Source organism: Rhinoderma darwinii, chromosome 2 (genome assembly GCF_050947455.1).
Source record: "Rhinoderma darwinii isolate aRhiDar2 chromosome 2, aRhiDar2.hap1, whole genome shotgun sequence".
Lineage (NCBI taxonomy): Eukaryota > Metazoa > Chordata > Amphibia > Anura > Rhinodermatidae > Rhinoderma > Rhinoderma darwinii.
The window spans coordinates 75,048,612-75,075,739 of record NC_134688.1 but is presented as its reverse complement, the minus strand read 5'-3'; the positions used below and the strand labels follow the sequence as shown (position 1 = coordinate 75,075,739).

General features: G+C 47.4%; 1 protein-coding gene across 3 annotated transcripts in view; it reads left to right on the top strand.

Moving 5' to 3' along the window:
* The window catches only part of FAM124A (family with sequence similarity 124 member A), a 74,746-nt gene that overhangs the window by 22,634 nt on the left and 24,984 nt on the right, over positions 1-27,128 (top strand). For 2 of the 3 annotated variants that reach the window (XM_075850053.1, XM_075850051.1), the window contains exon 2: positions 552-595. In XM_075850053.1, the coding sequence (XP_075706168.1) occupies positions 552-595 (44 nt within the window). The remainder of the gene's footprint in view (positions 1-551; positions 596-27,128) is intronic. The other variant, XM_075850054.1, reaches the window with a different exon arrangement.

The following is a 27,128-nucleotide window of genomic DNA, read 5'->3' as shown; positions in this document are numbered from 1 at the left end:
TATATCATTAATGTAACGCAAAAAGATTTGTAAATGTTTAACAATACATTATATATTAATACCCGTTCCAATTAGGCAAGGAATAGGTTCGCAAAGGTCGGGGCCACAGTAGTCCCCATAGACGTACCGGCTATTTGGCGATTACCACTGGCCATCAAATTGGAAAGAGTTATGATTGAGAACAAAATGTAGGGCCTCACAAATATACTTAGAGAAGAGGGGGTCTCCTTTCGTATACTCCAACTGACGACCGACTGCCTGTACAACAGCATCCACTACTTTATACAGTGTGGTCAGTGGTGGGACCAGGTACAATACTTTTATCACTATGGAATTGTTGGGTAAACACACTGCACCCCCCCCCCCTGCACAAGTTAAGATCCACAGTGCCCCCAAAACAGTTCCAGTCATAGTGGCGCCAGAATATATTTCACAAGTATATGCACCATATATAAAAACTAAGTTGTGACATTTCTTCAACCAACATGTTTTATACACAAGTCTCCAATAATCTTATGGCATTCTGACCCTGTCCTTTGTTTACTTTGCAGGTCAGACTACAGCCGCATGTCCTCTACAAGTAGTAAGTATAATTGTACGTACGTACGCCTTACATACGAGTAATCTCCATCTGTGTTGAGGGTTTTGAATAAAAGCAGACACGTTATTGTGAAATAGGGTTTGGATATAACACCAAGCTACCTTTTATCTATACTATTAGGGCCGGTTCACATCAGCATGGCTTTCCGTTGAGGGGTTCCGTTGGAGGCTTGTCACCATTCCGGCAGGTTTCCGTTTTTTCGACGGAATCAATAGCACAGTCGACTCCAACTGAACCCCTTAACAGAAAGCGAACGCTGATGTGAACAGGCCCTTATCTGAAGTGGCTCTTGCAGTTTCACTGTTAAATTTGCTGAACATTTCTGAGTATATTTTACAACAGTCAAAAGTTTTTTTGGCATGCACTAAAAAATATTGTAATGAAACTACAGTGAAACCTCTCTAACCCTGATCTAGACCAGATTATTCTGTTACATATTTGCAATTCCATCATGTCTTCTGTATATTGACCATCCCTCTAGAAGACCATTTTTGACTGCAATTTTGGGTGGTCATCTCAAAGAGGTTTGTTGGATTGATATGGTTCCACCAGGCAGAAAAGTCTGCACGTTGATTTGGGTCGACCAGATTGTGATATTACGGGTAAGTTGAAGACGACAGCGGGGATTCAGTCAAAGTGAGTAAATGTCAGAAAGGCCCCTTCTGCTTAAAGATAATATACTGTAGGTTTTTCTTTTTGCATTTATAAATGCAAAAAAAATACTCTGATGCCTGCGAATCGCATGAAAAAGCCACAACACAAAAAACACTGCAGTTGTGGTGCAGTTTTTGCTGTATTTCATTTTTAATTGATTCAGTCCCTCCTTAAAAGAGAAAAAGAAGAATGTCTTAAGTGTACCTACAGTAATTCCTATGTTAGCTGCTCCCGCCAGAAGGAGTGTTAAGGCTTGGTATAGTAGTATCAGTTACAGGTCTCCATGCTGGGAGATTCAAACTTTGAGCGGGACTGGCGGGTGAAGTATAACTGGAGGTACACTTTAAGGTAGTCATCGTACAACAGATCTAGGTCCCATGCACACAGCAAAGTCGCGTGTATGGGCCCTCTATAGCAGCACACAGAGTCCCTATAGGTCCGTATTACTGACCCGTAGGCACTCTGTGTGGAGCTTCATGGTGCTTCTAGGGAAGACTACCTCTATTATACGGCATGTGTTGGAATGCGTATTTTCTCATGGATTGTGTATAAATCAGTGTGAAATAAAGGCAGTGTGCATTTGTATAAAATTAGCACATAGAGGTACAGTATGGGCCAATAGCAGTCAATGAGTGCCGTATTACAGAGCTGTACAACACGGATCTAAAAAACGGACGTATGCATGAGCGCTTGATTGTGTCTGTCCAGCCCCTAGTATAGTGGAAGGTCACATATGCAATTGATAGAAATTTACCAAGCTGTGTCCAAGAAAACAAGGAGCACTGTAGACCTATTCATACAATTTCCTTCAGCATTTCAGTTTATCAGAACGCTCCTATTTGTAAGGTAAGTGTTTCCCACTGTATCAGTATTTCATGGAAGTTCCTCAACATAATCCCAGGACATCAGTTTAAAGCACGTCACAGGAAAGCCGATCGTTCTGTCATGGTTTACCATGATGTTACACTGTAATGATGCATAATAATCCCTATTTTGTATAAGTAGTAAAGCAGGTTTTGCTGTATTCACTTACTAATTCCTGATTGCATCTCTGAGCTACTTAAAGAGGATTTGTCACTAGTTTAGTAATGCCCAATCTCGCCAATCTAGCTAATCTAATAGCCGCTGTCACACTGATAATGCTAGTGGAAATTGTGTCCCATAAAGTTTATTATTTTAAAAGTTATGAGCTTTTTACTAAATATGAAATTGAGCGTATACTAGACAACTGGGAGGTGACAGCAGCGATTCTCCTGAGGTGGAGCTACCTCAGCCTCTGACCTTGTCCTATCAGCATGAAGCTGCTTTACACAGTGTGAGAGACTGAGACCAGTGGCGTAACTATCGCTATAGCAGCCGTAGCTGCTATGGGGCCCGCAGCATGAGGGGGCCCATGCCACCCGCCGGCACGGGCCCCGTCCATAGCCGGAGGCTCCGCTAGCAGCTGCTAAAGCTGCTACAGCGCGACGCCACTGAAAGGGGTTGTTCCTACAAAAGACATGCATCCCCTATCCACAGGATAGGGGATACATGTGTGATCGCTGGGACGCCCAGCGATGAGGAGGACGGGGCACCGAAAGTCCCCCGAAGTTCTCCATGACAAACCTCGGACTTCCGGAGTCTGTCTGCAGCTCCATAGAAATTACTTGCGCACCGGTCGCGCTTGTGCGCATGCGTGACCAGCGCTCTTTTCATTTTTATTGATCTGCGCAGACGCCGGAAGTCCGAGGTTTGTCATGGAGAACTTCGGGGGACTTTCAGTCCCCCGTTCTCCTTATCGCTGCCAGCGATCACACATGTATCCCCTATCCTGTGGATAGGGGATACATCTCTTTTTTGTAGGACAAACTATAGGCCATTGTTTTTTTTTTGGGGAGGGGGGGTCTGTATGGCGTTATCTACAGGGGGGGTCTGTATGGCGTTATCTACAGGGGGGGTCTGTATGGCGTTATCTACAGGGGTGATCTGTATGGCGTTATCTACAGGGGGTTCTGTGTGGTGTTATCTACAAGGGGGGTCTGTATGGCGTTATCTACAGGGGGGTCTGTATAGCGTTATCTACAGGGGGGTCTGTATGGCGTTATCTACAGGGGGGACTCTGTATGGCGTTATCTACAGGGGGTCTGTATGACGTTATCTACAGGGGGTGTCTGTATGGCGTTATCTACAGGGGGGTCTGTATAGCGTTATCTACAGGAGGGCTGTATGGCGTTATCTACAGGGGGGCTGTATGATGTTATCTACAGGGGGGACTCTGTATGGCGTTATCTACAGGGGGGACTCTGTATGGCGGTATCTACAGGGGGGGATTTGGGGCTGTAAAACGTTATCTACAGGGGGGGGTTGTATGAGGTTATCTACAGAGGGGCTGTATGACGTTATCTACAGGGGGGCTGTATGACGTTATCTACAGCAGGGCTGTATGGCGGTATCTACAGGGGGGGCTGTCTGACATTATGTACAGAGGGGCTGTATGACGTTATGTACAGGGGGGGCTGTCTGACGTTATCTACAGGGGGGGGTTGTATGACGTTATCTACAAGGGGGCTGTATGGCGTTATCTACAGGGGGGCTGTATGGCGTTATCTACAGGGGGCTGTGTATGATGCTATCTATAGGGGGGCGCTGTGTGGTGGAATCTATAGGGAGGCACTATCTACAAGGGGGGGTTGTGTGATACCCAGCGGAGGGGGGGCCCCAGTCAAAAGTTTGCTATGGGGCCCAGTCTTTCCTAGTTACGCTCCTGACTGAGACTGAAGGGAAGGGGGATCACTTCATATAGCCATTTCTCAGGCTGCGGACCACCTAGAACAGTGGTTCTGGTGGCATATGAAAGATGAGATTCTAATCTTTCATATGGCACCAGTTCTAGCTGTGAAACAACCGGAGGAATCACCATTTGAAAACACTAGCTATCAGCATCATAGCGCCTATTAGATTAGTTAGGAGATAGGAAATTAGTAAACTAGTGACAGATCCTCTTTAAAGGAACATTTTTAAAAATAATGCCTCATGCACACGACCCGTTTTTGACGGCATCCGAGTGGCACCCGATAGTCTTCACGTATCCATTGACTTTAGCGGGTGAATCGGGTCCGTGAAAAATGGTCCGAGTCTCTGATCCAAGGAAAGATAGAACGTGTCCTATCTTTCCTCGGATCACTGACGGGACTCGGACAGCACACACGGTCATGTGCATGAGGCGTAACCCTTGTTAATCTCGGTTTTTGTTCTTTTGCTGCTTTTCTTAGGCTGGGTTCATACAGAGTTTTTTGCAGGAGGAAAATCTGCCTCAAAATTCCATTTGTAATTTTGAGGCAGATTTTGCTCTGCCTGCACGCCGATTAAATTATCCTAAATTATCCTTTCCGGCTATCCATATTCTCTTGTGTATGGGCAGCTTTATGTCCTGGTAAGAGTAGCAGATGACATAGAAAATTATATATTGCACCATGGTTTAAGGCAGGGGTCTCAAGCCCGCGGGCCACATGCGGCCCCTGGGGCAGTCATCTGTGGCCCGCGGGACACAGAGCCGCTAGTACAGGCTCTGCTCCGGGACTCTGTGGAATTCCCTTACATCGCTGTCCACATATGGACAGCGATGTTTGGGGCTTCCCCAGAGCCGGAGTCCCGTGCAGAGCGCTAGTATCGGCTCTGCTTCGGCACTCTGTGGAATTCCCTGACATCGCTGTCCATATATGGACATTGTTGTCAGGGTCTTCCCCAGAGCGAGCGCTAGTACAGTCTCTGCTCCGGGACTCTGGGGAATCCCCTGACATCGCTGTCCCCATATTGACAGCGATGTTTGGGGCTTCCCCAGAGCCGGAGTCCCGTGCAGAGCGCTAGTATCGGCTCTGCTTCGGCACTCTGTGGAATTCCCTGACATCGCTGTCCATATATGGACATTGTTGTCAGGGTCTTCCCCAGAGCGAGCGCTAGTACAGGCTCTGCTCCGGGACTCTGGGGAATCCCCTGACATCGCTGTCCCCATATTGACAGCGATGTCTGGGGCTTCCCCAGAGCCTGAGTCCCGGGCAGAGCGCTAGTACAGGCTCTGCTCCGGGACTCTGGGGAATCCCCTGACATCGCTGTCCCCATATTGACAGCGATGTCTGGGGCTTCCCAAGAGCTGGAGTCCCTTGCAGAGCGCTAGTACCGGTTCTGCTCCGGGACTCTGTGGAATTCCCTGACATCGCTGTCCATACATCGACAGTGATGTCAGGGGCTTTCCCAGAGCAGGAGTCCCAGTGATGTCAGGAGCACAGCTGGAGTTCCAGGAAGAGCCTACTAGTGCTCTGCCCAGAACTCCCGCTTTGGGGTTGCCCCTGATATCACATTCCTGTCCAGGAGAATCCCCTGACGTCACAGTGTATGTACTGGACAGTGATGTCAGGGGCTCCAACAGCAGAGGAATCCCCAGCCAAAATGCCGGCAACGCTTTGGCTGGGGATTCCACTCCTAGAGGGAGCGCCAATGGAGCTATCTACTTGGGGTGTGTGTGGCATGATCTGCGGTGGGCACTGTGGCAGCGTCTGCGGAGGGCACTGTGGCAGCGTCTGCGGAGGGCACTGTGGCAGCGTCTGCGGAGAGCACTGTGGCAGCGTCTGCGGAGAGCACTGTGGCAGCATCTACGGAGGGCACTGTGGCAGCATCTACGGAGGGCACTGCGGCAGCATCTACGGAGGGCACTGCGGCAGCATCTACGGAGGGCACTGCGGCAGCATCTACGGAGGGCACTGCGGCAGCATCTACGGAGGGCACTGTGGCAGCATCTACGGAGGGCACTGTGGCAGCATCTACGGAGGGCACTGTGGCAGCATCTACGGAGGGCACTGTGGCAGCATCTACGGAGGGCACTGTGGCAGCATCTACGGAGGGCACTGTGGCAGCATCTACGGAGGGCACTGGCAGCATCTACAGAGAGCACTGTGGCATTATCTACAGAGAGCACTGTGGCATTATCTACAGAGGGCACTGTGGCAGCATCTATAGAGGACACTGGCATTATCTAGGGGTGTGTTGCATTATCTACAGAGGGCACTGTGGCATTATCTACAGAGGGCACTGTGGCATTATCTACAGAGGGCACTATGGCAGCATCTACAGAGGACACTGGCATTATCTAAGGGTGTGTTGCATTATCTACAGAGGGCACTGTGGCATTATCTACAGAGGGCACTGTGGCATTATCTACAGAGGGCACTGTGGCATTATCTACAGAGGGCACTGTGGCATTATCTACAGAGGGCACTGTGGCATTATCTACAGAGGGCACTGTGGCATTATCTACAGAGGGCACTGTGGCATTATCTACAGAGGGCACTGTGGCATTATCTACAGAGGGCACTGTGGCATTATCTACAGAGGGCACTGTGGCATTATCTACGGAGGGCACTGTGGCATTATCTACGGAGGGCACTGTGGCATTATCTACAGAGGGCACTGTGGCAGCATCTACAGGGGGCACTGTGGCAGCATCTACAGGGGGCACTGTGGCAGCATCTACAGGGGGCACTGTGGCAGCATCTACAGAGGATACTGGCATTATCTATGGGTGTGTTGCATTATCTACAGAGGGCACTGTGGCATTATCTACAGAGGGCACTGTGCCATTATCTACAGATGGCACTGTGCCATTATCTACAGAGGGCACTATGGCAGCATCTACAGAGGACACTGGCATTATCTAAGGGTGTGTTGCATTATCTACAGAGGGCACTGGTATTATCTACAGAGGGCAATGTGGCATTATCTACAGAGGGCACTGTGGCATTATCTACAGAGGGCACTGTGGCATTATCTACAGAGGGCACTGTGGCATTATCTACAGAGGGCACTGGCATTATCTACAGAGGGCACTGTGGCATTATCTACAGAGGGCACTGTGGCATTATCTACAGAGGGCACTGTGGCAGCATCTACAGAGGGCACTGTGGCAGCATCTACAGAGGGCACTGGGGCAGCATCTACAGAGGGCACTGTGGCATTATCTACAGAGGGCACTGTGGCAGCATCTACAGAGGGCACTGGCAGCATCTACAGAGGGCACTGTGGCAGCATCTACAGAGGGCACTGTGGCAGCATCTACAGAGGACACTGGCATTATCTAGGGGTGTGTTGCATTATCTACAGAGGGCACTGTGGCATTATCTACAGAGGGCACTATGGCAGCATCTACAGAGGACACTGGCATTATCTAAGGGTGTGTTGCATTATCTACAGAGGGCACTGGTATTATCTACAGAGGGCACTGTGGCATTCTCTACAGAGGGCACTATGGCATTATCTATAGAGGGCACTGTGGCATTATCTACAGAGGGCACTGTGGCATTATCTACAGAGGGCACTGTGGCATTATCTACAGAGGGCACTGTGGAATTATCTAAAAAGGGCCTGCCCAATCTTGACGTATGTCTGCCAACTGAGCCGCCGGACTGCATTTAGCGACACTTAAACTGGAAAACTGGATTGTTGAAATAAGCAAGTGGAGAATTCTCTCAAATTTTAAACCTAGCGCTATTATTATAGTAATATAGTGTTATAGTAGTTCAAATAACTAATTTATTAACAATAATTTTGTATTGTATCAAATTTGAAAGTAATGCGGCCCGTCAACTTCCCATTTTTTCTATATGCGGCCCACTTACCCGCTCGAGTTTGAGACCCCTGGTTTAAGGTATGTTCACATGGGTCAGATTTGCCTCAGAAAAACTCTGCAGCAAATCCGACCCAGATATTGCAGGGAATTTTTTCCAATAATCTTCTGGATTTTTCTGCTGCCGGGAAGAGGGAAATTGAAAAAAAAAATCCCATACTCAGCTCCCCTGGGTTACCATAGTGATGCGTCACTTCTCCTCCGTCTGGCCTGTGTGCTGCCGGCCCCCCTAAGATGATCTTTCAGTATGGGCGTTTTGAGTATGGCGAGTATTGTCTTATTTTTATTTGAAACTAGAAATCTTTTCTTTTTTTTTTTTCCTACTTGCAGTTTATTCTGTGCAGCTTTTCTGCAGCAAAAATCGCAGCATTTGGTATTTGTTGTGGATTTTTAATACCCCATTGAATTCAATTTAGCAAAGAATTTGCACCAAATATGCAACCATTCTGCAGCATATCCAATTTTTTGCAGCATGTGAATGGGATTTGTTATAGTCTCATCCACTTTGTGACTACTGTAATATTCTGTAGATTTTCTTCCCAAAAATCTGGATGGACAATCTGCAGCGATCCCTCTACATGTTAAAATAGTCATATGCCTGGCTTGACCTGAATAGAAGTAATTAAAGGACCTGATGCTCACAGGAGACGGGCTCCATTCAGCGAGTGTGCTGCATTGCTGACAACTACATTTTATACAGTAGGAATTATATTGGTTCTTCCGCATTAAGTCATTCGTCAGGACTGAAGAGCTGTGCAGTTTTTTACAAAAGCTTTGCTAGCACAGTACAAAAGAAGTTATATCTAAGCAGGATACAGACTGATCCCTGCAACACATCTACAATGCGAACAGAATGCACAAAAAATATCAAGCGATCAGAAGATTATAATTACTGAAACACGGAAAGTACTTCAATTTATAAAATATTTATTTGGCTGAAATGACATGGTGACTCCTGCATTGTATATGTAAAGCAGGAGCTACATATGTATGATCATCGTCGGCCCTTTCACTAATGCTGAAATGCAACTTCATGGCAATATTGCACCCTGAATAATCCAAATAGGACTGGTTGTTCTTAGGTGCTGCAGCAGCAGCCATCCAGGCTCCTTTACAACTGACAGCTGCAAGTCACTGCATACAATAGGCCATAGAGGCAGTGACTTAAAAAGTAAGGAGCCAGAAAGCACTCTAGGCTAGGTTTACATGACCCGTTTACAGTATTTTAGTGGGCACTTTTCCCCCTAAAAACTCAGATTGCATGCAAAGGGAAGAAGGCTTTAAAGGAAACCTTCCAACTCTTTTACAATGGATTTGTGAGCCTGGCCTTGCGTGTTACTTGCAGTAATCAAAATAAAGCTGTGCTCCCCCTTAAAAATGGATGCAGCTGTACCCCCAAACATGAATCCCAGCACTGCCTGCTCTCTCTCCCAAGGAGTCACAGTAGTGACCCACAAAAATAGTCACACTGGTACTCTCAATTTCAGATTCTCACCTCACTGTTACTTACTGCCCATTGAAGTCTTTGGAGAGGGGGCAGGAGCAGAGTGAGAGACACTGCTGCAGCTTTTAGTAAGTGTTATATCTCACTTCAGTGCTGCATTAACAGCTACACTGCTCAGTACTGCTGTATAATGTCCTTTATGCTGATACAGGTTCTCTATATGTGATAGATCGAGATAGGGAGAGCAGGATTCTCCTCTTCTATGTATGCTATGTATAGAAGACATGATAGCAGTCTTCACCCACTAGCTCAGAGACCACTAAGAATTAGAGATCGAGCCCGCAGAGGGGAAAACTGCTAAAAAAAAACAAACGTGTTATTCCTCATGTACACATATCACAGCTTATTCTGAAAAGTTAGGTACGCTTTAAAGAAACCTCCAACTGATTCACATAATATCAATCTGTATAGCCGAAAATCACTTTAAGAATAAAACAAATTCACTTATGCATGAAGAGAACTTAAACGTTGTTATGCTTTCTATATGCCATTGATGTAATTCCGATCTCCGTGATCCCTTTTATATGAACATGGGTGTCTTTACGTCAATATAGTACATCTGTGGACAGAGCGTACGTATAGGGGTATATATGCTAATACTGGTAATAATGCTAAACACTTGATTGCGGAACGTGTCTATAGATTTACTGTATGGACATGCATGTATGAACGAGCACAGACCTTCATACACAGCAGTCCATAAGGTCTTGGAAGAGTTTCAAAGTTTATGAACTCTTTATGATGAAGCGAGTTCTGTTTTATTGCTGCTGGCAAAAGTTTTTTACTAATGGATGTTCTTTTTCTGAGCGTGTTTGCACTACCCGTACTGTAAGTTTTCCCTTTCTGTTTTTAATTACTTAAGATTTTCTAGCATATGTGCAATAAAACCCTAATTACCAAATAGACACTCAAATATGGTCACCGCACACGGTCTAAAGATAATGAGATTTTTTTGCAGTTGTAAAATTTTTAGCAGGCTTGTGTTACATGGTGACGTGATGGGCTGGAGCCAAGGTGGGAGAAGGTAAGGCTGCCATGTAGTGAGGCAACAAGTCTGTTTATTAAGGTGGCCCAGGTACGGTGCCAGTCAGCTGCAACTTGCCCATGACATAGGCGATAATTCACCTCTCATACAGTGCTGTGAAAAAGTACTTGCCTGTTTTCTTCTATTTTTGCTAATTTGTCTCATTTAAATGTTTCAGATCATCCAACTAATTTAAATATAAGATAAAGACAACACATGTAAACACAAAATGCAGCTTTTATATGATCATTTCATTTATTAAGGATAAAGATTTATTCAAAACCTGTATCACCCATGTGAAAAAGTAATTTTTCCCGTAAACCTAATAACTGGTTGTGCCACCATTGGCAGTAAAATCTGCAATCAAACATTTGTGACAACTTGTGATGAGTCTTTTACATCTCAGTGGAGGAATTTTGAACAACTCTTCTTTGCAGAATTGTTTTAGAGGGGATATGTGGAGACCAAAAATTATTAGCAGTGTACTCACTACAGTATGTGAGTACACTGCTAAGGGCCTGTTCACATCACCGTTCATTTCCGTTCCGGGGTTCCGTCTGAGGTTTCCGTCGGGTGAAACCCGCAACGGAAAGTTAAAGGGAAAGCTTCCGTTTCAGTCACCATTGATCTCAATGGTGACGGAAACATCGCTAATGATTTCCATTCGTCACCAGTCCGGCAGGTTTCCGGTTTCCGGAATCAATAGTGGAGTCGACTAATATACATTCCGGTTCCCCGTCGCACTGATTCTGAGATTTTCAAAGATTTTTTTATAGCGCTGCCGGCGGACCGGAAGTTTAGTTGCACAGCCTTCTTTGATGATGATACGACTCTTCGTCATGTGACTGGCCCGGCTATAATCTATGTACAAGCAGCAGCAGTAATACAGTGAGTACATAGAATGGACACCCAGGTGCTGGGATCGTTAGAAGACAAAGCTCTGATAAACATACAGTAACGAACTGTGCACCTGTGTGTCCATCACATGACCATGGACAGAATTTTAGGCACTGGAAGCAAACGATAAATGTTCCTACTGAATGACAACAAGCCAAGATCTTGAAAACCATGAGGAATTAATACAGATAGTGTATATTGGAAAATTGTATAACTTTTAATTATACAAAAAAGATAACATTAATTTGCAGAAAGTGGACAACCTGTTTAACTGAGGCAAGTGAAGCGTGCAGTTTTTTTTTTTTTTTAGATGTTTGGTTTCTTTTGTGACCTCCTGAATGAAACTTTGGTAGGCCGGCCACTCCTGGGAAGGTTCAGCACTGTTTCAAGTTTTCTCCATTGGTGTATAATGGTTCTCACTGTGGTTCACTGGCGTCCCGGAGCTTTAACAATGGCTTTGTAACCCTTTTCAGACTGGTAGATGTCAATGACTTTGTTTTGCATCTGTATTTGATTATTTTTAGAGCGTGGCATCATGTGCTGCTTTTTCTGTCCTTCTAGCCGGATACACCTTTCCAGACCGCTTCTACTTAGGTGACGTTTAGAGTCAACAGGTCTCGCCATAATCATGCTGGGGATGGCTAGTGATATTCAACCCAATTGTTAATTGAATTTGGGTAACCAAACAGCATTATTCCTTCAATAAATGAAATTATCATATAGAAACGGCTTTTTGTGTTTACTTGGGTTACTTTGGGTCTAATTGTAAAAGTATTTTTATGATCTGAAACATTGAAGTGTGACAAATATGCAAAATTAAATTGGGAAGGGGCAAATACTTTTTCACTGCACTGTATTTAAAACGCATCTATCATCAGACTATGCTGACCTGTATAAGGGTAGCATAGTATGGGGACAGGTCCGCTTTCCCATTAGCAAAAACAGCACAAAAACGTTGTGCCGTTTGGCTAATAGGAGCGTTTAAAGAATACACCGGACTAATAGTAAGTGAGTCTGTTGTATTCATGAGGCGAGCACTCCCACTCTCTCCCTGCCCTCCCCACATTGATTGTCAGGCTGCTGTATATATGGATACACAGTAGCCAGCCATCAATCACTGCTGACAGGGGCGGGTTAGGCGGTGGGAGCGCTCCTCTCATGAATACACATCGCTATGAATCCGGTGTAATCTTTAATCAGTCCTATTAGCCAAACTGCACAACATAGGGCATCATAGTCATATCTGCTTTAGTAAGGAGTGTGGCACAATGCTTAAACCACTTTTGTATAAGATGATAATTATGATAATATAATTTCAATATTTTAACTACAGTTATAATCATATATTAGGATTCTTTATTGGCATCACTAGTGTGTTAGTAACTCTGGGCCTAAGTTTATAAAATTAATAAGACTGGCATTTCATACGCCAATGTTAGACAGAAGCCTGCTGGAGTAAAATATGGCAAATTTCTTAAAATGCGTCCGGCTCTTAATAAATTTGTCAAATCTTGGGCTGTCCATGCACCACAATCTGAAATCTATGAATGCTATGAGCTGCCGAGTACTCGTACTGACTCCTGGATTACCAGTATTGGCATACAGAGACGAGAGGGATGTCAGGAATCTGTCTGGTGAACAGTCAAGCAAATTGCGGCTAAATGCAACGCTGCTGCTCTTACTAACGTGTCGGAACACACAATTTGTCGCACGGATGCGCTCTAACAGCAGACCACTTGTTTAAATGCCATTGCTGTCTAAGGGACACTGGAGGGTCAAGATTTGGCACAATAAGCATGAATAGATGAACCCTTCTTGTCAGGTGTTAACCGTTCAGGCTGGTGAAGGTGGAGTAATGGTGTGGTGAATGTTTTCTTGCACACCCTGTGTCCTCTGATACCTTTGGATAGACATTTGAACAGTTGAGCTTAACTCTAAGCATTGTGACCGACCAAGTTCATCCTTTCATGGCAGCTGTTCACCTTATGGCAGCGGGTCACTTTAGCAACAACTGAGGAGCTATCCTGTCCACTTGGGCCAATAGTCGTGCAAGACAATTTCAACACCTAGTGGAATCTGTCACAATAAATTGCTGCCATTCTGAAGGCCAAATAAGGTCCAATGCGCTACCAGATGGTTGTTTCTAATAAAGGGGCCATTCAGCGTATAAAGAAGGCCCCCAAAAAATTATTCATGTATGACAAATCTTTGGTGAGTACTCTCCCCAGAGCTAAGCACCCATACAATACATGCTCAGAAAGATATGTGTATGTGAAGTTGCCTGCGAAACTGTAATGTCTGCTTAGCTTACTCCTGAGATATGAGATCCTCCTGTTTTGCACACGTATGGAAAATGTCTACTTGAAAAAAAGAAAAGATCAACAGAGATTGTATATAGCAAACAACTAGTGATGAGTAGATAGCAGGTCTGTACAGGGTTTTATGAATATACATATTGCGCCGGAAGCATGGACAAATGAGAATTTTGTTTTCTTTGGTTAAGGTGGAAGCGACGCAGTTTCATTAGATGGGTATGTGAACACTTTAGGCAGAAAAATACGAGGCTGGTTTCAAGAGAAAACAGCCTCTGAATCCAGGCGTTTTTCGAGCCGATTTCAGTATTCAAGCTTATTTTGAAGCATATTTTAACTTCTTCCCGTCATTTGTCGTGTGGATTCGTCATGGAAAGCTAGTGCTTCCCGCATTTTGCCTTCTCCATACGACAAATGGTGGACACCGGCTCAGAAGCTGAGTCGGTGCCACCATCCCCAGGTGACAGCAGCATGTTATAGCTGACACCCTGGGGTAATGGCGACGACCAAAGTTTGCTCCAATCCCCACTATTAACCTCTTAAATGCAGCGGTCAAAAGCGATCGCTGTAATTTAAGGTGTTTGTAGCTTATCGGCACCAGAGGCCTAACATTGGCCTCCTGGGAGGCCTAACACTGGCCTCCCGGTATGCCTAGTACGGAAGACTTTCAGGCCCTGACCGGAGACGGGGCCTAAAAGGCTGCCGTAGCCGCCGGCAAGATGGCGCTGTGCCGGTGTCATCTGCAGTGGATGTCCGCTGTATGTTACATCTGACATCCGCCTGTAATGGCAGTAACCGGAGCTAGCTCAGATTCCTGCCATTAACCCCTTAGATGCAGCGATCGAAAGCGATCGCTGCATCTTTGTGTTTGGTAGCAGATCGGCAGCTCTGCCAAGCTATAGCAGGGCTGCCGACTGCTGCTATAACAGGAGGCCTAACAATGGCCTCCTTCTATGCCATTATGGAAACCGATTAGGACCCGCCTGAAGGAGAAGCCTAATCGGCTTGCTGTCAGTGGATGACTGACAGATCTAATACATTGCACTACATAGGTAGTTCAATGTATTAGAAAAATAATCTGACAGTTGGACCTTCAAGTCCCCTAGTGGGACTAAAGAAAAGTATGAAAAAAAGTTAATATAAATATAATAAAAGTTTAAAGTAATAAAATAAAACACAATTGCCATTTTTCCCTTATCTAGTCCTTTATTATTGAAAAAAAGAAATAAACCATACATATGTTATTTATTCCACGCGTTGAACGGCGTAAATTTTTTTTAAAAGACTGCCAGAATTCTGTTTTTTGGTCACTTTGCCCTACAAAAATTGGAATAAAAAGTGATCAAAAAGTCGCATGTATCCAAAAAGGGTACCTATATAAACTAAAGGCTCGTCTCGCAAAAGACAAGCCCTCATATAGCTCCGTTGACGAAAAAATTAAAACGCTATGGTTCTTACAACATGGCGACAGAAAAAATACATTGTTACAAAAGTAATTTTATTGTGGAAAAAGTTGTAAGACATAAAAAAGTGCTATAAATTTGGTATCGCCAGAATCGTACTGACCCGCAGAATAAAGTTAACATGTAATTTATAACGCATGGTAAAAAACTGTACCAGAATTGCTGGTTTTTGATCACCTTGCCTGCCAAAAAAATAGGATAAAAAGTGATTTAAAAGTCACCCCAAAATGGTACAAATAATAACTACAGCTCGTCCCGCAAAAAAACAGCCTTCATGTCACTATGTCTATGAAAAAATAAATTAGTTAAGTCTCCAATAAGTCAGGAAAGAATAATATGCAGTTGTGCCGACCCGAGGGGAACATTTCTTCTGTTTCAAGAGGCAATTTATCAAGGCCCTAAAATTAGGGAACCAGGAAGGGGAGGGCCCAAACATATCTGCTGTAAGCGAGGGTGTCCGTATTATACCAGGACAACACTTCCCAGCAAAATTTCCAAAACTGCAAAGGTGCAGAGTGTGGACCAAAAGGGGCATAAGAAAGTACACCATTTATCAGTGCGACACTGGCCTGTGCATGAAGGATTGCTTCACAGCGTAACACACATATATGGATTATTTTACCCCATTATTATACCACCTGACTATGCCCCTTATATACTCTGCCCAGCTTACATATACCCCCACATTATAAACTAAAATACCAGTAAAACTCCAAACAAAACTACTACCGAGCAAATCCACGCTCCAAAAGTCAAATGGTGCTCTCTCTCTTCTGAGACCTATAGTGTGCCCAAACAGCCATTTACTTCCACATATATGGCATCGCCATACCCGGGAGAACCCTTTTAACCATTTTTGGAGTGTGTCTCCAGTGGCACAAGCTGGGCATAACAGAATTGCCACTGAAATGGCATATCTAGGGAAAAATTTACATTTTTACTTTGCATCATCCGCAGTGCAATCATTTATGGAAAAGACCTGTGGGGTGAAGATGCTCACTACACCCCTTAATAAATGCCTTAAGTGGTGTAGTTTCCAAAATGGGGTCACTTCTCAACACTTTTATTATTTCACATCTGAGACTCTGCAATTGTGAACCAATACTTTGTAAGTCGCCAAATTAGGCCTCAACTTCGAATGGTACTCTTTCACGCCTGAGACTGGTCGAATGTCCAGGCAAAAGATTAGGGCCACATGAAGGGTGTTTCTAAAACCGGGAAACACAGCATAATAATTAGGGAGCTGTCTTGTTATTGTGACACCAGCTGGGCACCACATATTGGCATATCTATGCAAAAAAATCCCATTTTCACTCTGCAACATCGAGTGCACACTAATTTCTGCAAAACACCTGTGGAGTTAACATTCTCAATACACCCCTAAGTGAATACCTTGAGGGGTGTAGTTTCTAAAATGGGGTCACTTCTGGGGGGGTTTCTACAGTTTTGGTCCCACAAGCGCTGTTCAAATGCGGCATAGTGCCCAGAAACCAATCCAGCAAAATCTGCACTCCAAAAGCCAAATGGCTTCAGAATCGCTTGGATAGGTAAAAGCATTCCGAAGTTATTACCACGTCGTCACGACGTGGGGTGTGGACCCACTGGGCTGTACTGCGTAGTGGGATAGCAGCTGGCCAAATAGGTACAATGCAATGTCTATAGTTCAGAAAGGGTACCTGAGGCAATGTAGACAGTAGCGGTGGATTCAGGCTGAGACAGGTGCCAGAACGAGCTTGATCTCTGAGGAGAGAGGAGTGTTTTGGGTGTGGTGCACTGTGCTTGGAGCAACTACCGTCCCAGGGACTCTGCCTTTTTCACCTGCCCAGGTTTATTACACCTGCCTGGGCTAGCAGAGTGCCCCGAGGGGGGCTCCATCTGGAGATGGAGTCCCGGTCCTCCACCCTCCGGAGAAGGCCGGTGGGGGGTGGAGGGACATCCCAGCCGGCTGGGAAAGTGGAGCCAGCCCTGGGGGAGAGAAGGACATCTCGAGGCAGTAACAGCGTGGCCTCGTCCTCTCCCAGGGTTGGGGCATCGCAGCATGCCGTGAGGAGAGGAGGAGAAGGACAACTGGGAATGGATCAACAAGGCTGCAGGGACCTGTCCGAGTGGGGGTCAATGAGGCCAGGAGAAGACGCCGCCACGTTTGGCTCCCGCCTGGTGGCCCACATGGAGGAGTATAAAGACCTGGGGAGGTCCCTGCAGCGAATCCGCGGTGACCTGGCCGTGGCCCGGCAGAGGGCGGCCAAGTCATCGGGCAGCAAGCGGGCGAAATTCACTGCACAGGTCCGTGCCCTGCTAAGGGAAGTGAAGGAGGTGGAGGAGCGGAGGGGAACGATAATGACCGGAGGGGGAGTCTTCGCCGAAAAACTGAAAAACGAAGAAAGGTTCCAGGCAATGGCTGACGCAAGCCAGAGAGGGGGGAAGCAGCAAGAGGAGGCAGCTGAGACCAGCATGGAGGTCACCGTGGGAGAAACCCCTGACATTCCGGTGCCGGTCCCTGACAGTGAGTCGGACTCTGAGGCACCGCGCGAGTCCGGGGAGCTCACAGTGAGGGAGGAGATCTCTCCCAACACGGCACGCCTGCCAGAGTCCAGTTCCGGGTCAGAGGGAGAGCATCCCCCCGGGATACTAACACAGATCCGGGATCAGGATTCCCCCGTGTCTCTGGAGAACTTCAGCTTCGGCCAGGATCTTCCCCCGGAGGAGGAAGCACGAAGTGCGGCAGCAGAGAAGCGGAGAAGGAAGAAGCTGAGACAGAAGCAGAGGGAGGAGAGACGGCTAAAACAAGAGGTGAGGCTCGTGTATGTTCATGGGTCTCCCCTGCACTCCGGGTCAGAAGAGATTCTGGTCCAGAGTGCAGGTCCCGCAAACCCCCCAGCCCCGGCTTCTGCAGTGGAGTCGGGGCGGGAGAACGGGAAGATTGAAGCGAGGACGGGCAAAATGGCGCCGGACGCCGCTCACTGTGAAGTGGGTGGCGCTAGCAGCCAGAGCGCAGCAGGGGGCGTGGTCCCAGACCCGGCGGACGGCGAGCCCCGGAGACCGGTGAGCGGTGTGAGCCGTGCATCGGAGGAGGGGGCGGACCGGAAGTCGGCTGCAGTGCGGTCTCATGGGTCGGGTGCCTGTAACGTGGCCGGTCTTGTCACCCCGGGACCGGCCAGCGTGATAGGTCTGCAGGCACCCGATGTCTCGGATAAGGGCGGAGCCAGGGCCTCTGCAAGGGGCGGAGCCAGCCACTCGGGAACGGAGGAGGGGAGTGGCCTGACAAGAATAAGTGCAGAACGGCCGATGCAAAGCAGCCCTGCAAAAGAAAAAGTAAAAAATTGCAGATAAAGTTAATGAAGAAAGTAAAAAAAAAGATATGGAAAAAAATGTTTCTGCAGATAAAGAAGTGTCTTTTCCTGCCCTGGCAAGTGATATGGACACCGATGACGCGGAGGGTCGCGTGGAGGTGCCGCTTATGTCAGCTGGCGGCCCCGCCATAGCTGCACCTGATGATGCAGAGGTGGGGGTTGGGGTCAGGGCAGGAAAGGTAACAGAAAAGAAAAAAAATAAAGAACCTGGCTTGGCCAAGAGAATGGTAGGATCGTGGGTGAATGTATCAGCCGGTGATGTGGGGGGGCCTGGTGCTCCTCTTCCGAGTGCCCCAAGCAGGACTTATGCTGGGGTAGTGGGGGGAGGACCACCAGCCCACCCATCCTCGTCCTCTGGCCCTGGGGAAGGTCACTTGCAACAGCGCCTCCTGCAGGCCTTAAGGGAGGGGAAGCAGTCCCTAACTGTAGGGGGTGTGCAGAGGGACCTATCTTTCTGGATAGATAGGTACGGGTTGGAGGCCTTCTGAGAGAAAAGAGGGGATCAGTGGTCACTCCCGACAACCGGGCAGGCTGTGGTCAGGAGGAATGTGGTCCGTCTCCGGTGGCGCGGCAATGAGATCTGTCCCCCCAGAAAGACGGTGGTGGTGCTGTTGCTGGGGATGGGCTTCAGGGCACGTGACATCTTTGCCCTGATACACCCTCATGGCTCAGCTGAGTTTGACATCAGCTTTGTTCAACCAGGAGGCATGGAGGTCTTCTGGGGGAATTATGAGCTGGTGAAGGACGAGCCCGGCTGGCGGGATTTTGCTGCACAAGCAATATCCCGCCAGAATGGTCTGAAGAAGGTGACCGTTCTCACCCGTAACGAGTCACTTTCTTGTGTTGACATCATGACCTGGTTAAGTCGGTTTGGAGAGGTAGCGGAGATGCCCAGGAAAAATCTGGATGAGTTTGGCATCTGGTCGGGGGCCTGGACATTTATGGTGAAACTTAAACGTCTGGGGCAAACTGTGTCCCACATTCCATCCTCTGCTTTCCTTGGGAGGGATCGCATCCTGTCATCTGTGTGGTGACTTAGGTCACCCATTCAGTAGGTGTCCTCGCTCCGTGGTCAATGCTGTCTCCAAGCCTGCAGGAGAAGAGAGTGGGGTGGCTCCTGTGGGTGAAGAGGCATGCAGAGATGGCAGGGCAAAAGGGCAAGTGAAGACATCAAGGAAAGGGCTCCAGCCTTCCTACCATCGAAGGCTGGAGAAGAGGCAAAAGGAGAGGGAGCTGAGGGAAGCCCAGGTAACTGGGGGGACCTCTGGCCTGAACCCGGAGTCTGCCCTGGAGACGGATGCCCTTGGGGACGCTGAACTGGATGAGGAGGTCAGGAGGATCCAGAGGGAGCAAGAGGCTGAGGACTCTCAATCCTCCCAATATGAAAGTGTTGGTGAGGAAGAGAGGGTACAGCCTAAAAAAACATCTGGGACACAGGATAAGATCTTGAGGGGGCCAAAGTCATCTGGCCAAGCCCCAGCAACGGAAGGGAAAATCTGCACCCCTCTGGTGCTCTCCCCCAACCGCTACCAAGCCCTCAGCAATGTGAGGAGGAGGGTGAGGTAGGTGTCTCAGGGGGTGCTGGGCCCCTTCCCCCGAGAGGTACAGAGGCCTCTGGGGCAGGGGTCAACCTGGGACAAGGGGACGAGGATGGGAGTGTGAGTGAGGGGGCGGAGGTCCGCCAGGAGGAGATGGACTCCACTACCTCCAAAAAAAGAACTAAAGAGAAAGGGTCTGGAGGGTCCTCTTCAGATCACGACAGGGGAGGGAAGAAGAAAGCCGTCTAATTTTATCATCCAGGATGGCGGTACCCGCACCGTTGACGCTGGCTTCCATTAAAGTCGCCAGCATTAAGTCAGATATGGCTAAATTTGCAGCCTTTGATTTTCTCAGCCGAGTTGAAGCTGACGTTTTGTTTTTGCAAGAGACCAGACTGTCACTTTTGGCAGATGTCGTAAAAGCCAGGAGGGATTGGCGACGTGGACCCTCCTACTGGTTTCTTGCGGCGGAGCCATATAGCGGTGTGGCGGTTCTTTTCACCGCCCCGGTAAAATGCCGACGGATGATAGAATTAGAAATGGGGAGGTGCCTGATTTTAGATGTTCTCATGAAGGGACAAGAATTAAGGCTAATTAACATCTATGGTCCCCAAACAAAGTGGGACCGAAAAAGTCTCTTTATGAGGATTAAGCCTGTCCTTTTTTCCAGTCGGCAGGTCATCTTTGGAGGGGATTTTAACACTGTCGTTAGACCCCGTGATAGAGGAGGTTCCAAAGATAGACTGGGCTATGATAGCGTGGCCTTAAATAGCATAGCTAGTGAGGCTCGCCTGGTGGATATCCACATTAGGCATACCCCAGGTCACCCCGGGTTCACCTATCAAAGAGGTAGTTGTAGGTCTAGGATAGACAGGTTTTTTTTGAAGGAGGAAGCCATCTCTTCACCAGTGTCCGTTGTTGAGGTGGAATTCTCCGACCACTGTATGATTTAGTTTTCTCTGGACATTGCAGAATCCCTCCGGATGGGACGAGGTATATGGAGGCTGAATTCCACTCTCCTGGAAGAAGCAGAGATAAGACAGGCCTTTGAGGATTTTCTTCAGGACCAGGTACCTTTGTTGGATCTAGGTGGCACTAAGTCAGAGTGGTGGGAGTTGTTCAAATATAGGGTGGCAGGATTTTTCCGCCGGCTTTCAGGCCTCAGGTCCATGAGCAGATACCGCCTGTATCGGGAACTGAGGAGGAAACGCGAACATCTGGTCTCGGCCGGAGGTAGCCAGGTGGAGATCTCCGGGGTGAAAGCGTTGCTCAAGAGGTGTCAGTATGATAGGCACGCATCTTTGGTTCTTGAGAGGGATTTCGGGAGGTACCGCTCGCCCGACCCCTACAGGAACTGTAAGATGTCAGTGAGTCGTAAAATAGTGACTGGACTAATAGACAGTACAGGGTCCCTGAGGAGATCCAAGTCAGGGATTCTGGAGATCGTTAGATCCTTCTACTCTCACCTTTTGGGTAAGCAGGATCCAGACCGAGAGGAGATGTCTGCTTTCCTGGCTGAAACTGTTCCCGAGCAAGGAGAGGATTCCTCTCTTAATGTTTTGATAGATCCAATCAAAGAAGAGGAAGTAATGCTGGCGATTGATAGGCTAGGTCTGAAAAAATCGCCAGGGCCGGATGGCTTAACATCCGAATTCTATAAGACCTTTAAAGGAACCCTAGTTCCCCTCTTGACATCGGTGTTTAATGAGTGTCTATCCTCGGGCACTCTGCCGAGGTCAATGAGGAGGTCAGCTTTGATTGTTCTATCAAAGGGTAAGGATTCGACTCGTATTGAGAATTGGCGCCCCATAGCGCTCCTCAATACGGACAGAAAGGTTCTCGCCAAGGTGCTGTTTAATCGGTTGGTGAAATTTGCACCCCGGCTCCTTTCACCTGTCCAGTATTGTTCCATTCCAGGCCGCAGCACATTTAGTGCTGTCCTCAGTGTCAGAGAGGCAGTGGAGCGGGGAAATTCTGGCCAGTGGAAGGGGTACGTCCTGTCCTTGAACCAGGCCAAAGCGTTTGACCGGGTGAATCATGAGTATCTATGGTCGGTCCTTCTGAGGTATGGCATGCCGGGTGGGTTTGTCAATTGGCTGCAGACCTTATATGCTGGGGCAGAGACTTTTGCACTGGTTAACGGTTGGGTTGGAACCCCCTTTGAGGTTGGGTCTGGTGTCCGCCAGGGCTGTCCTCTGAGTCCCTTGCTATATGTGTTCGCGATTGACCCCTTTCTTAGAAGGGTTGACCGTGGACCATTGGCGGGGATCGGGATCGGCTTGGAAGGGCCAGAAGCCACTCAGAGGGTGGTTGCATACGCGGATGACGTCTCCATCTTCGTCTCCTCGCAAGGGGAGGCAGAGTGGGTGATGTCAGAAGTGGAATGTTACTCGCGGGCATCTAGGTCCAAGATTAACCGTGACAAGTGTGAGTCTCTGACTGGGAGGAGGAGATCCTAGTTTTGGTCTCCTGGAAACCCTTCCTGAGCCTCAGGGGTCTGCAAAGATCTTAGGAGTGGAATTTGGCCCGGGTGATTATCCCAAGAAAAACTGGGAAGGCAGGCTAAACTTAGTTGCCCAGAAGGTCGGCCAATGGAAGGGTTGGTCCTTAAGCCTTAGAGAAAGGGTTCATTTGGCCAAAGCTTACCTGATGCCCATGTTGCTCTACCTTGGCAGTGTGTGCATCTTGCCAGAGCCTCTCTGGGCTCGGGTCTATAGCCTGTTCTTCCAACTGTTGTGGGGGAGCAGGCTTAACCTAATTAAGAGAGAAGTCACGTATCTACCAAGGAGACTAGGAGGGTTAGGTATGGTTAACCCAGTGGTGTTCCTAGTGAACACTTTTATTAAGATTAATCTAGCAAACCTCAGACAAGAGAGGGCTCCTTGGTGGATTTTCTCCTGCAGGGAGTGGTTTCAGCCCTTCTTCCAGGAATGGGAGAGAGGAGGCCAAGTGAAAGACCTGCGTACACCCCATGGGCATCTCCCGGCTTATGCCGCCCTGGTTTTGAAGATGGTGCGCCGGTGGGGTCTGGAGGTGTGGGAGATCGGGACCATGCCGAGAAAATTTCTCGACAGAAGGGTTCTGATGACCCACTTCCAGAAGCCCCTGGCACTCAAAGACTGCCCAAGTAGTGATCTCGGGGAGGGATTAAAACTTTTAAATTCAGTGAGGATTCCCCAGAAGTTTTGGGATCTGGCTTGGCGCTGCTTCCACGGGAGACTGTATGTAAGGGGCAATCTGAAGTACAGAAACACTGATGACAGAGGATGTCCTTGGGAGGAGTGTAGCAATACACTGGAGAGTATGGAGCATTTCCTGCTTCATTGCCCCTTTAATGCAGAGGTATATAAAAGGGTGGGTACCTCCATCGGCTGGCCCGGGTTAGCCAACCTCTCCTATGCCGGGTGGGCTTATGGGATGTTCAGAGACCTAGGTGGTAGGGACCGTAACACTTCCTTTTTAGTTAGCATAGTGGTTAGGCACTTTACTTGGAATGCACGGTGTTTAGTATCTACGCAGAGCAAAATCATCCGGGTTGATGAGGTCGTAGGGAATATCATCGGTGACCTGGTGAAGGTGCGTTCTTTGGAGGTCAGTAGACTGGGAGCACCCAAAGCCTCTCGCTTATGGAGGGGCTTTTCATTTAGGGTGCCTTAGGGTATCGGCCTTCAGGGGGGGGGGCTCATCCGGCTCGTCTGGGGGGGAGTTCGCCCTCGTTCCGGCACATAAAACGAAGCGATAGGGAGAATAATAGGGAAAGGAGGATAAGTTTAGGGCTAGATTAAACATGGGGTAAGAGAAGGGACAGCAATAGGGGAAGCGATAGGCAAAGTGTCGGCGTGGGTGGGACCTGGCCTTGGGGGGGTCGGGTGGGTCTCCTTTCTCCTTCCTTCTGGTGGTTGGCTGGTTTAGTGCACTTCAGGTTTTTGTTTTTTGATACATAAAGGCAGTATAAAGGCTTACAGGAACCGAACTTGGTGCTTTCGGTTTGTGGTTTTGTTGTTTCGTTGCTATGAATATGTGAGGGATAGTGAAAGGGGTTTAGATAGGTTGGGTGGGGGAATTGGGGGGAGTGGGGAGGGGTGTGGTTAAAGTTTATTTTCCCGCTCAGGCCCGGACTATGCAGAACATGAGAAGACATGGGGCGAGGGTCTGAGGGGGAGGTTTAGGGTGAGGTGGTGGAGACCAACGCCAGGACTAAGCGGACATGAGAGGACATTGGGCGGGGTGTTGGCCTGGTGTGGTGATGGGTTAGTCTAGATAGAGTTAGGGTCAGTATATTAATATAAAAAATATATATATATAAAAATATATATGTGTGTGTATATATATATATATATAATATAAAAAATAAAAATGTAAGGGTGTATATAATGTGTGCGGTGTATTGTGTTTCACCATGTATATAGGTATGTATGCCGGGGGTTTGACACATTTCCGGCTGATTGTTTCAAATGAGTACGGAAGGGAGTGAGTGGGGGTGAGTGGATTCTGGTGGGAGGAGGGGGGAATATGATAAAGGTTGAATGTGGATGAGTGCAAATGGATGAGGGAATTGGCCAAGACCAGGGATGGGAAAAAAATGCAGTAATGTATTTTGTGTATATATTGTTGTGATTTATGTTATGTATTAGTTTTGTTATGTTTTTCTATTTTTCTAATAAAACAAAGAGTTTCAGGCTAAGATGAGGCTCCGACAGTAGACAGACACCCGGTGGGGTGCCACACAATAGATGCAGCGGAGGACACAACACGAAACACAAACTTAAGGAAACACAACAACGCTCAGGCAAGGATCGAGAGGGCAGAGCCCCTTTTATAGTCCAAAAGCATTCTGGGCTAATTGCAGTGTTCTGCAACTGTGCGCGTACTGGCCCTTTAATCCCGGGAGCGCGCGCCTTGCGAGAGACAGTGTCCGGACCAGGAAGTGAGTGCCGGTGTCTCCCAGGAGGGAGATGCCGCCGGGAACTCGCTCGTCCATGGCCGCGGCCATCAGAGGGTGCCAGGACGACGGTCCGCGGCCATAGACATTACACACGTAAAGTGAAACATGTCAGATTTGAAAAATGAGGCTCTGTCAGGAAGGTCAAAAGTGGCCAAAGACGGAAGGGGTTAAAGGCTTTTTTTTAGGCATATTTTTTTAATTGTATTTTTTTGTGTCAATGGAGAATCGGCTCCAAAAACGCCTCAAGACGTCACATACCACTTCTTTTTATGAGGTGTATTCTGAATTCAGCAGTGTAAAACTATAACTCATATGAGCAACAAAGTGTATGTCCTATTGAAATCAATGGGAAACTGTTTGCAGGCGTATTTCAAGTGTATTTTGGAGCGTAATACGAGCCTTTTACCCTCCAAAATACGCCTGAAAATAAGCCATGTGAACATCCAAAAGCAATTCTTGGAACTGTTTATGGGAACTATAAGGCTGGGTTCACACATATTCACGTATTATGCCTCGTTTTACGTCTGAAAATAGGGCTACAATACGTCGGCAAACATCTGCCCATTCATTTGAATGGGTTTGCCGATGTACTGTGCAGACGACCTGTCATTTACGCGTCGTCGTTTGACAGCTGTCAAACGATGACGCGTAAAAATACAGCCTCGTCAAAAGAAGTGCAGGACACTTCTTTCAGACGTAATTTGAGCCGTACTACATTGAACTCAATGAAGAGCAGCTCAAAATTTACGGCTGTCAGAGAAGCCTCGCAAAATGCGAGGAGGAGCATTTACGTCTGAAACGAGGCAGCTGTTTTCTCCTGAAAACAGTCTGTCTTTTCAGACGTAAATGCCTGCTATCGTGTGCACATACCCTAAGGAAGAATACTACTTCCATATCCTGGGCAATTGTCCCAATCACAACATGGTGTCATGCAGAACATTTTTGTCTCGTCAGCCCACAAATACAGTTTGTAACTAGCGAATTTTTGTGCAGTTCACTGCCAAACAAATGGTGGGATGATTTATGCACCCCACCGCAATTTGTGAACATGGCTATATTCTACCGGTAGTGACAGTTTACCTGAAACCTGCAGCATCTACTTATCTGTGCCAATAAATCACACAATTTTATTTGTCATCCTACATAATTTACAACTGAGCTCTTACTCTGGTGGTCTGTTCGGATGACACCCTGGTACTCTCAGACAAGCACAATAGTTCCACAACTACTTTTTCTCTTGCTTGACACGTGATGTAGCAGGTTAATGTAATGAAACAGCACTGTTAGTCAGCACGCTATGCAATACATAATGGAGATAGCTAGAGTTTGTGGTGCCATTTAGTTCTATACAGATACATTTAACATGCTAGTGCCGCACCACAAGGCCGGGTTCCCACTTAGCGTAAACGCTGCAGAATTTCCGCAACGGAATTCTATGCGGAAATTCGGCAACATTTAGAGTACCACAATATGAATGAGAATTCGAAAATCCCATACCCATGCAGCAGAAGAAAAACGCAGCATAAAATTTAATTGACCTGCGTTGTGGAACTTAAATCTGCAGCATGTCAATTTATGCTGCGTTTTAGTTGTTTTTCCGTTGCGGGTTTTCCCCATTGAATTCAATGGGGATGCTAATCCGCATCAGAAAGCCAAGTGTTGCAACTTTTGCGGCGTATTTGCAGCGATTACGCTACAAAAATCGCAACTATAGACAAAAAAACTTACTTACCCAGAACGAACTCCTTCTTCCTGCAGTCCGGCATCCTGGGATGACGTTTCATCCTATGTGACTGCTGCAGCCAATCACAGGCTGCAGCGTCACATGGCCTGAAACGTCATCGTAGGAGGCCGTACTACGCGCAGAGAAGACGGAGGGGGTTAGTATGAGTTCCAGGTCGGACACACTGCATAATTTGTAGGCAGCGTATCCGACCCGTAGGAACCCGGCCTTAAGCAGGCACTAGTGCTACTACACCCATGCAGGTCTTTAATCTTTGCAAGGTGATAGGAACGAAAACTCCTCTGGAAATCTAGCAGATAAATAAGTTCAACTGCATCCAAAATCACTCAAAGACTCTTTGAGGGTGCAGCCAAAGAAATAAACGGTGTTCATTCAATTAACTGTGCAAATAAAATGAATTGATGACTGTAGGGGGTAACATGTTACATTAAATTAACACAT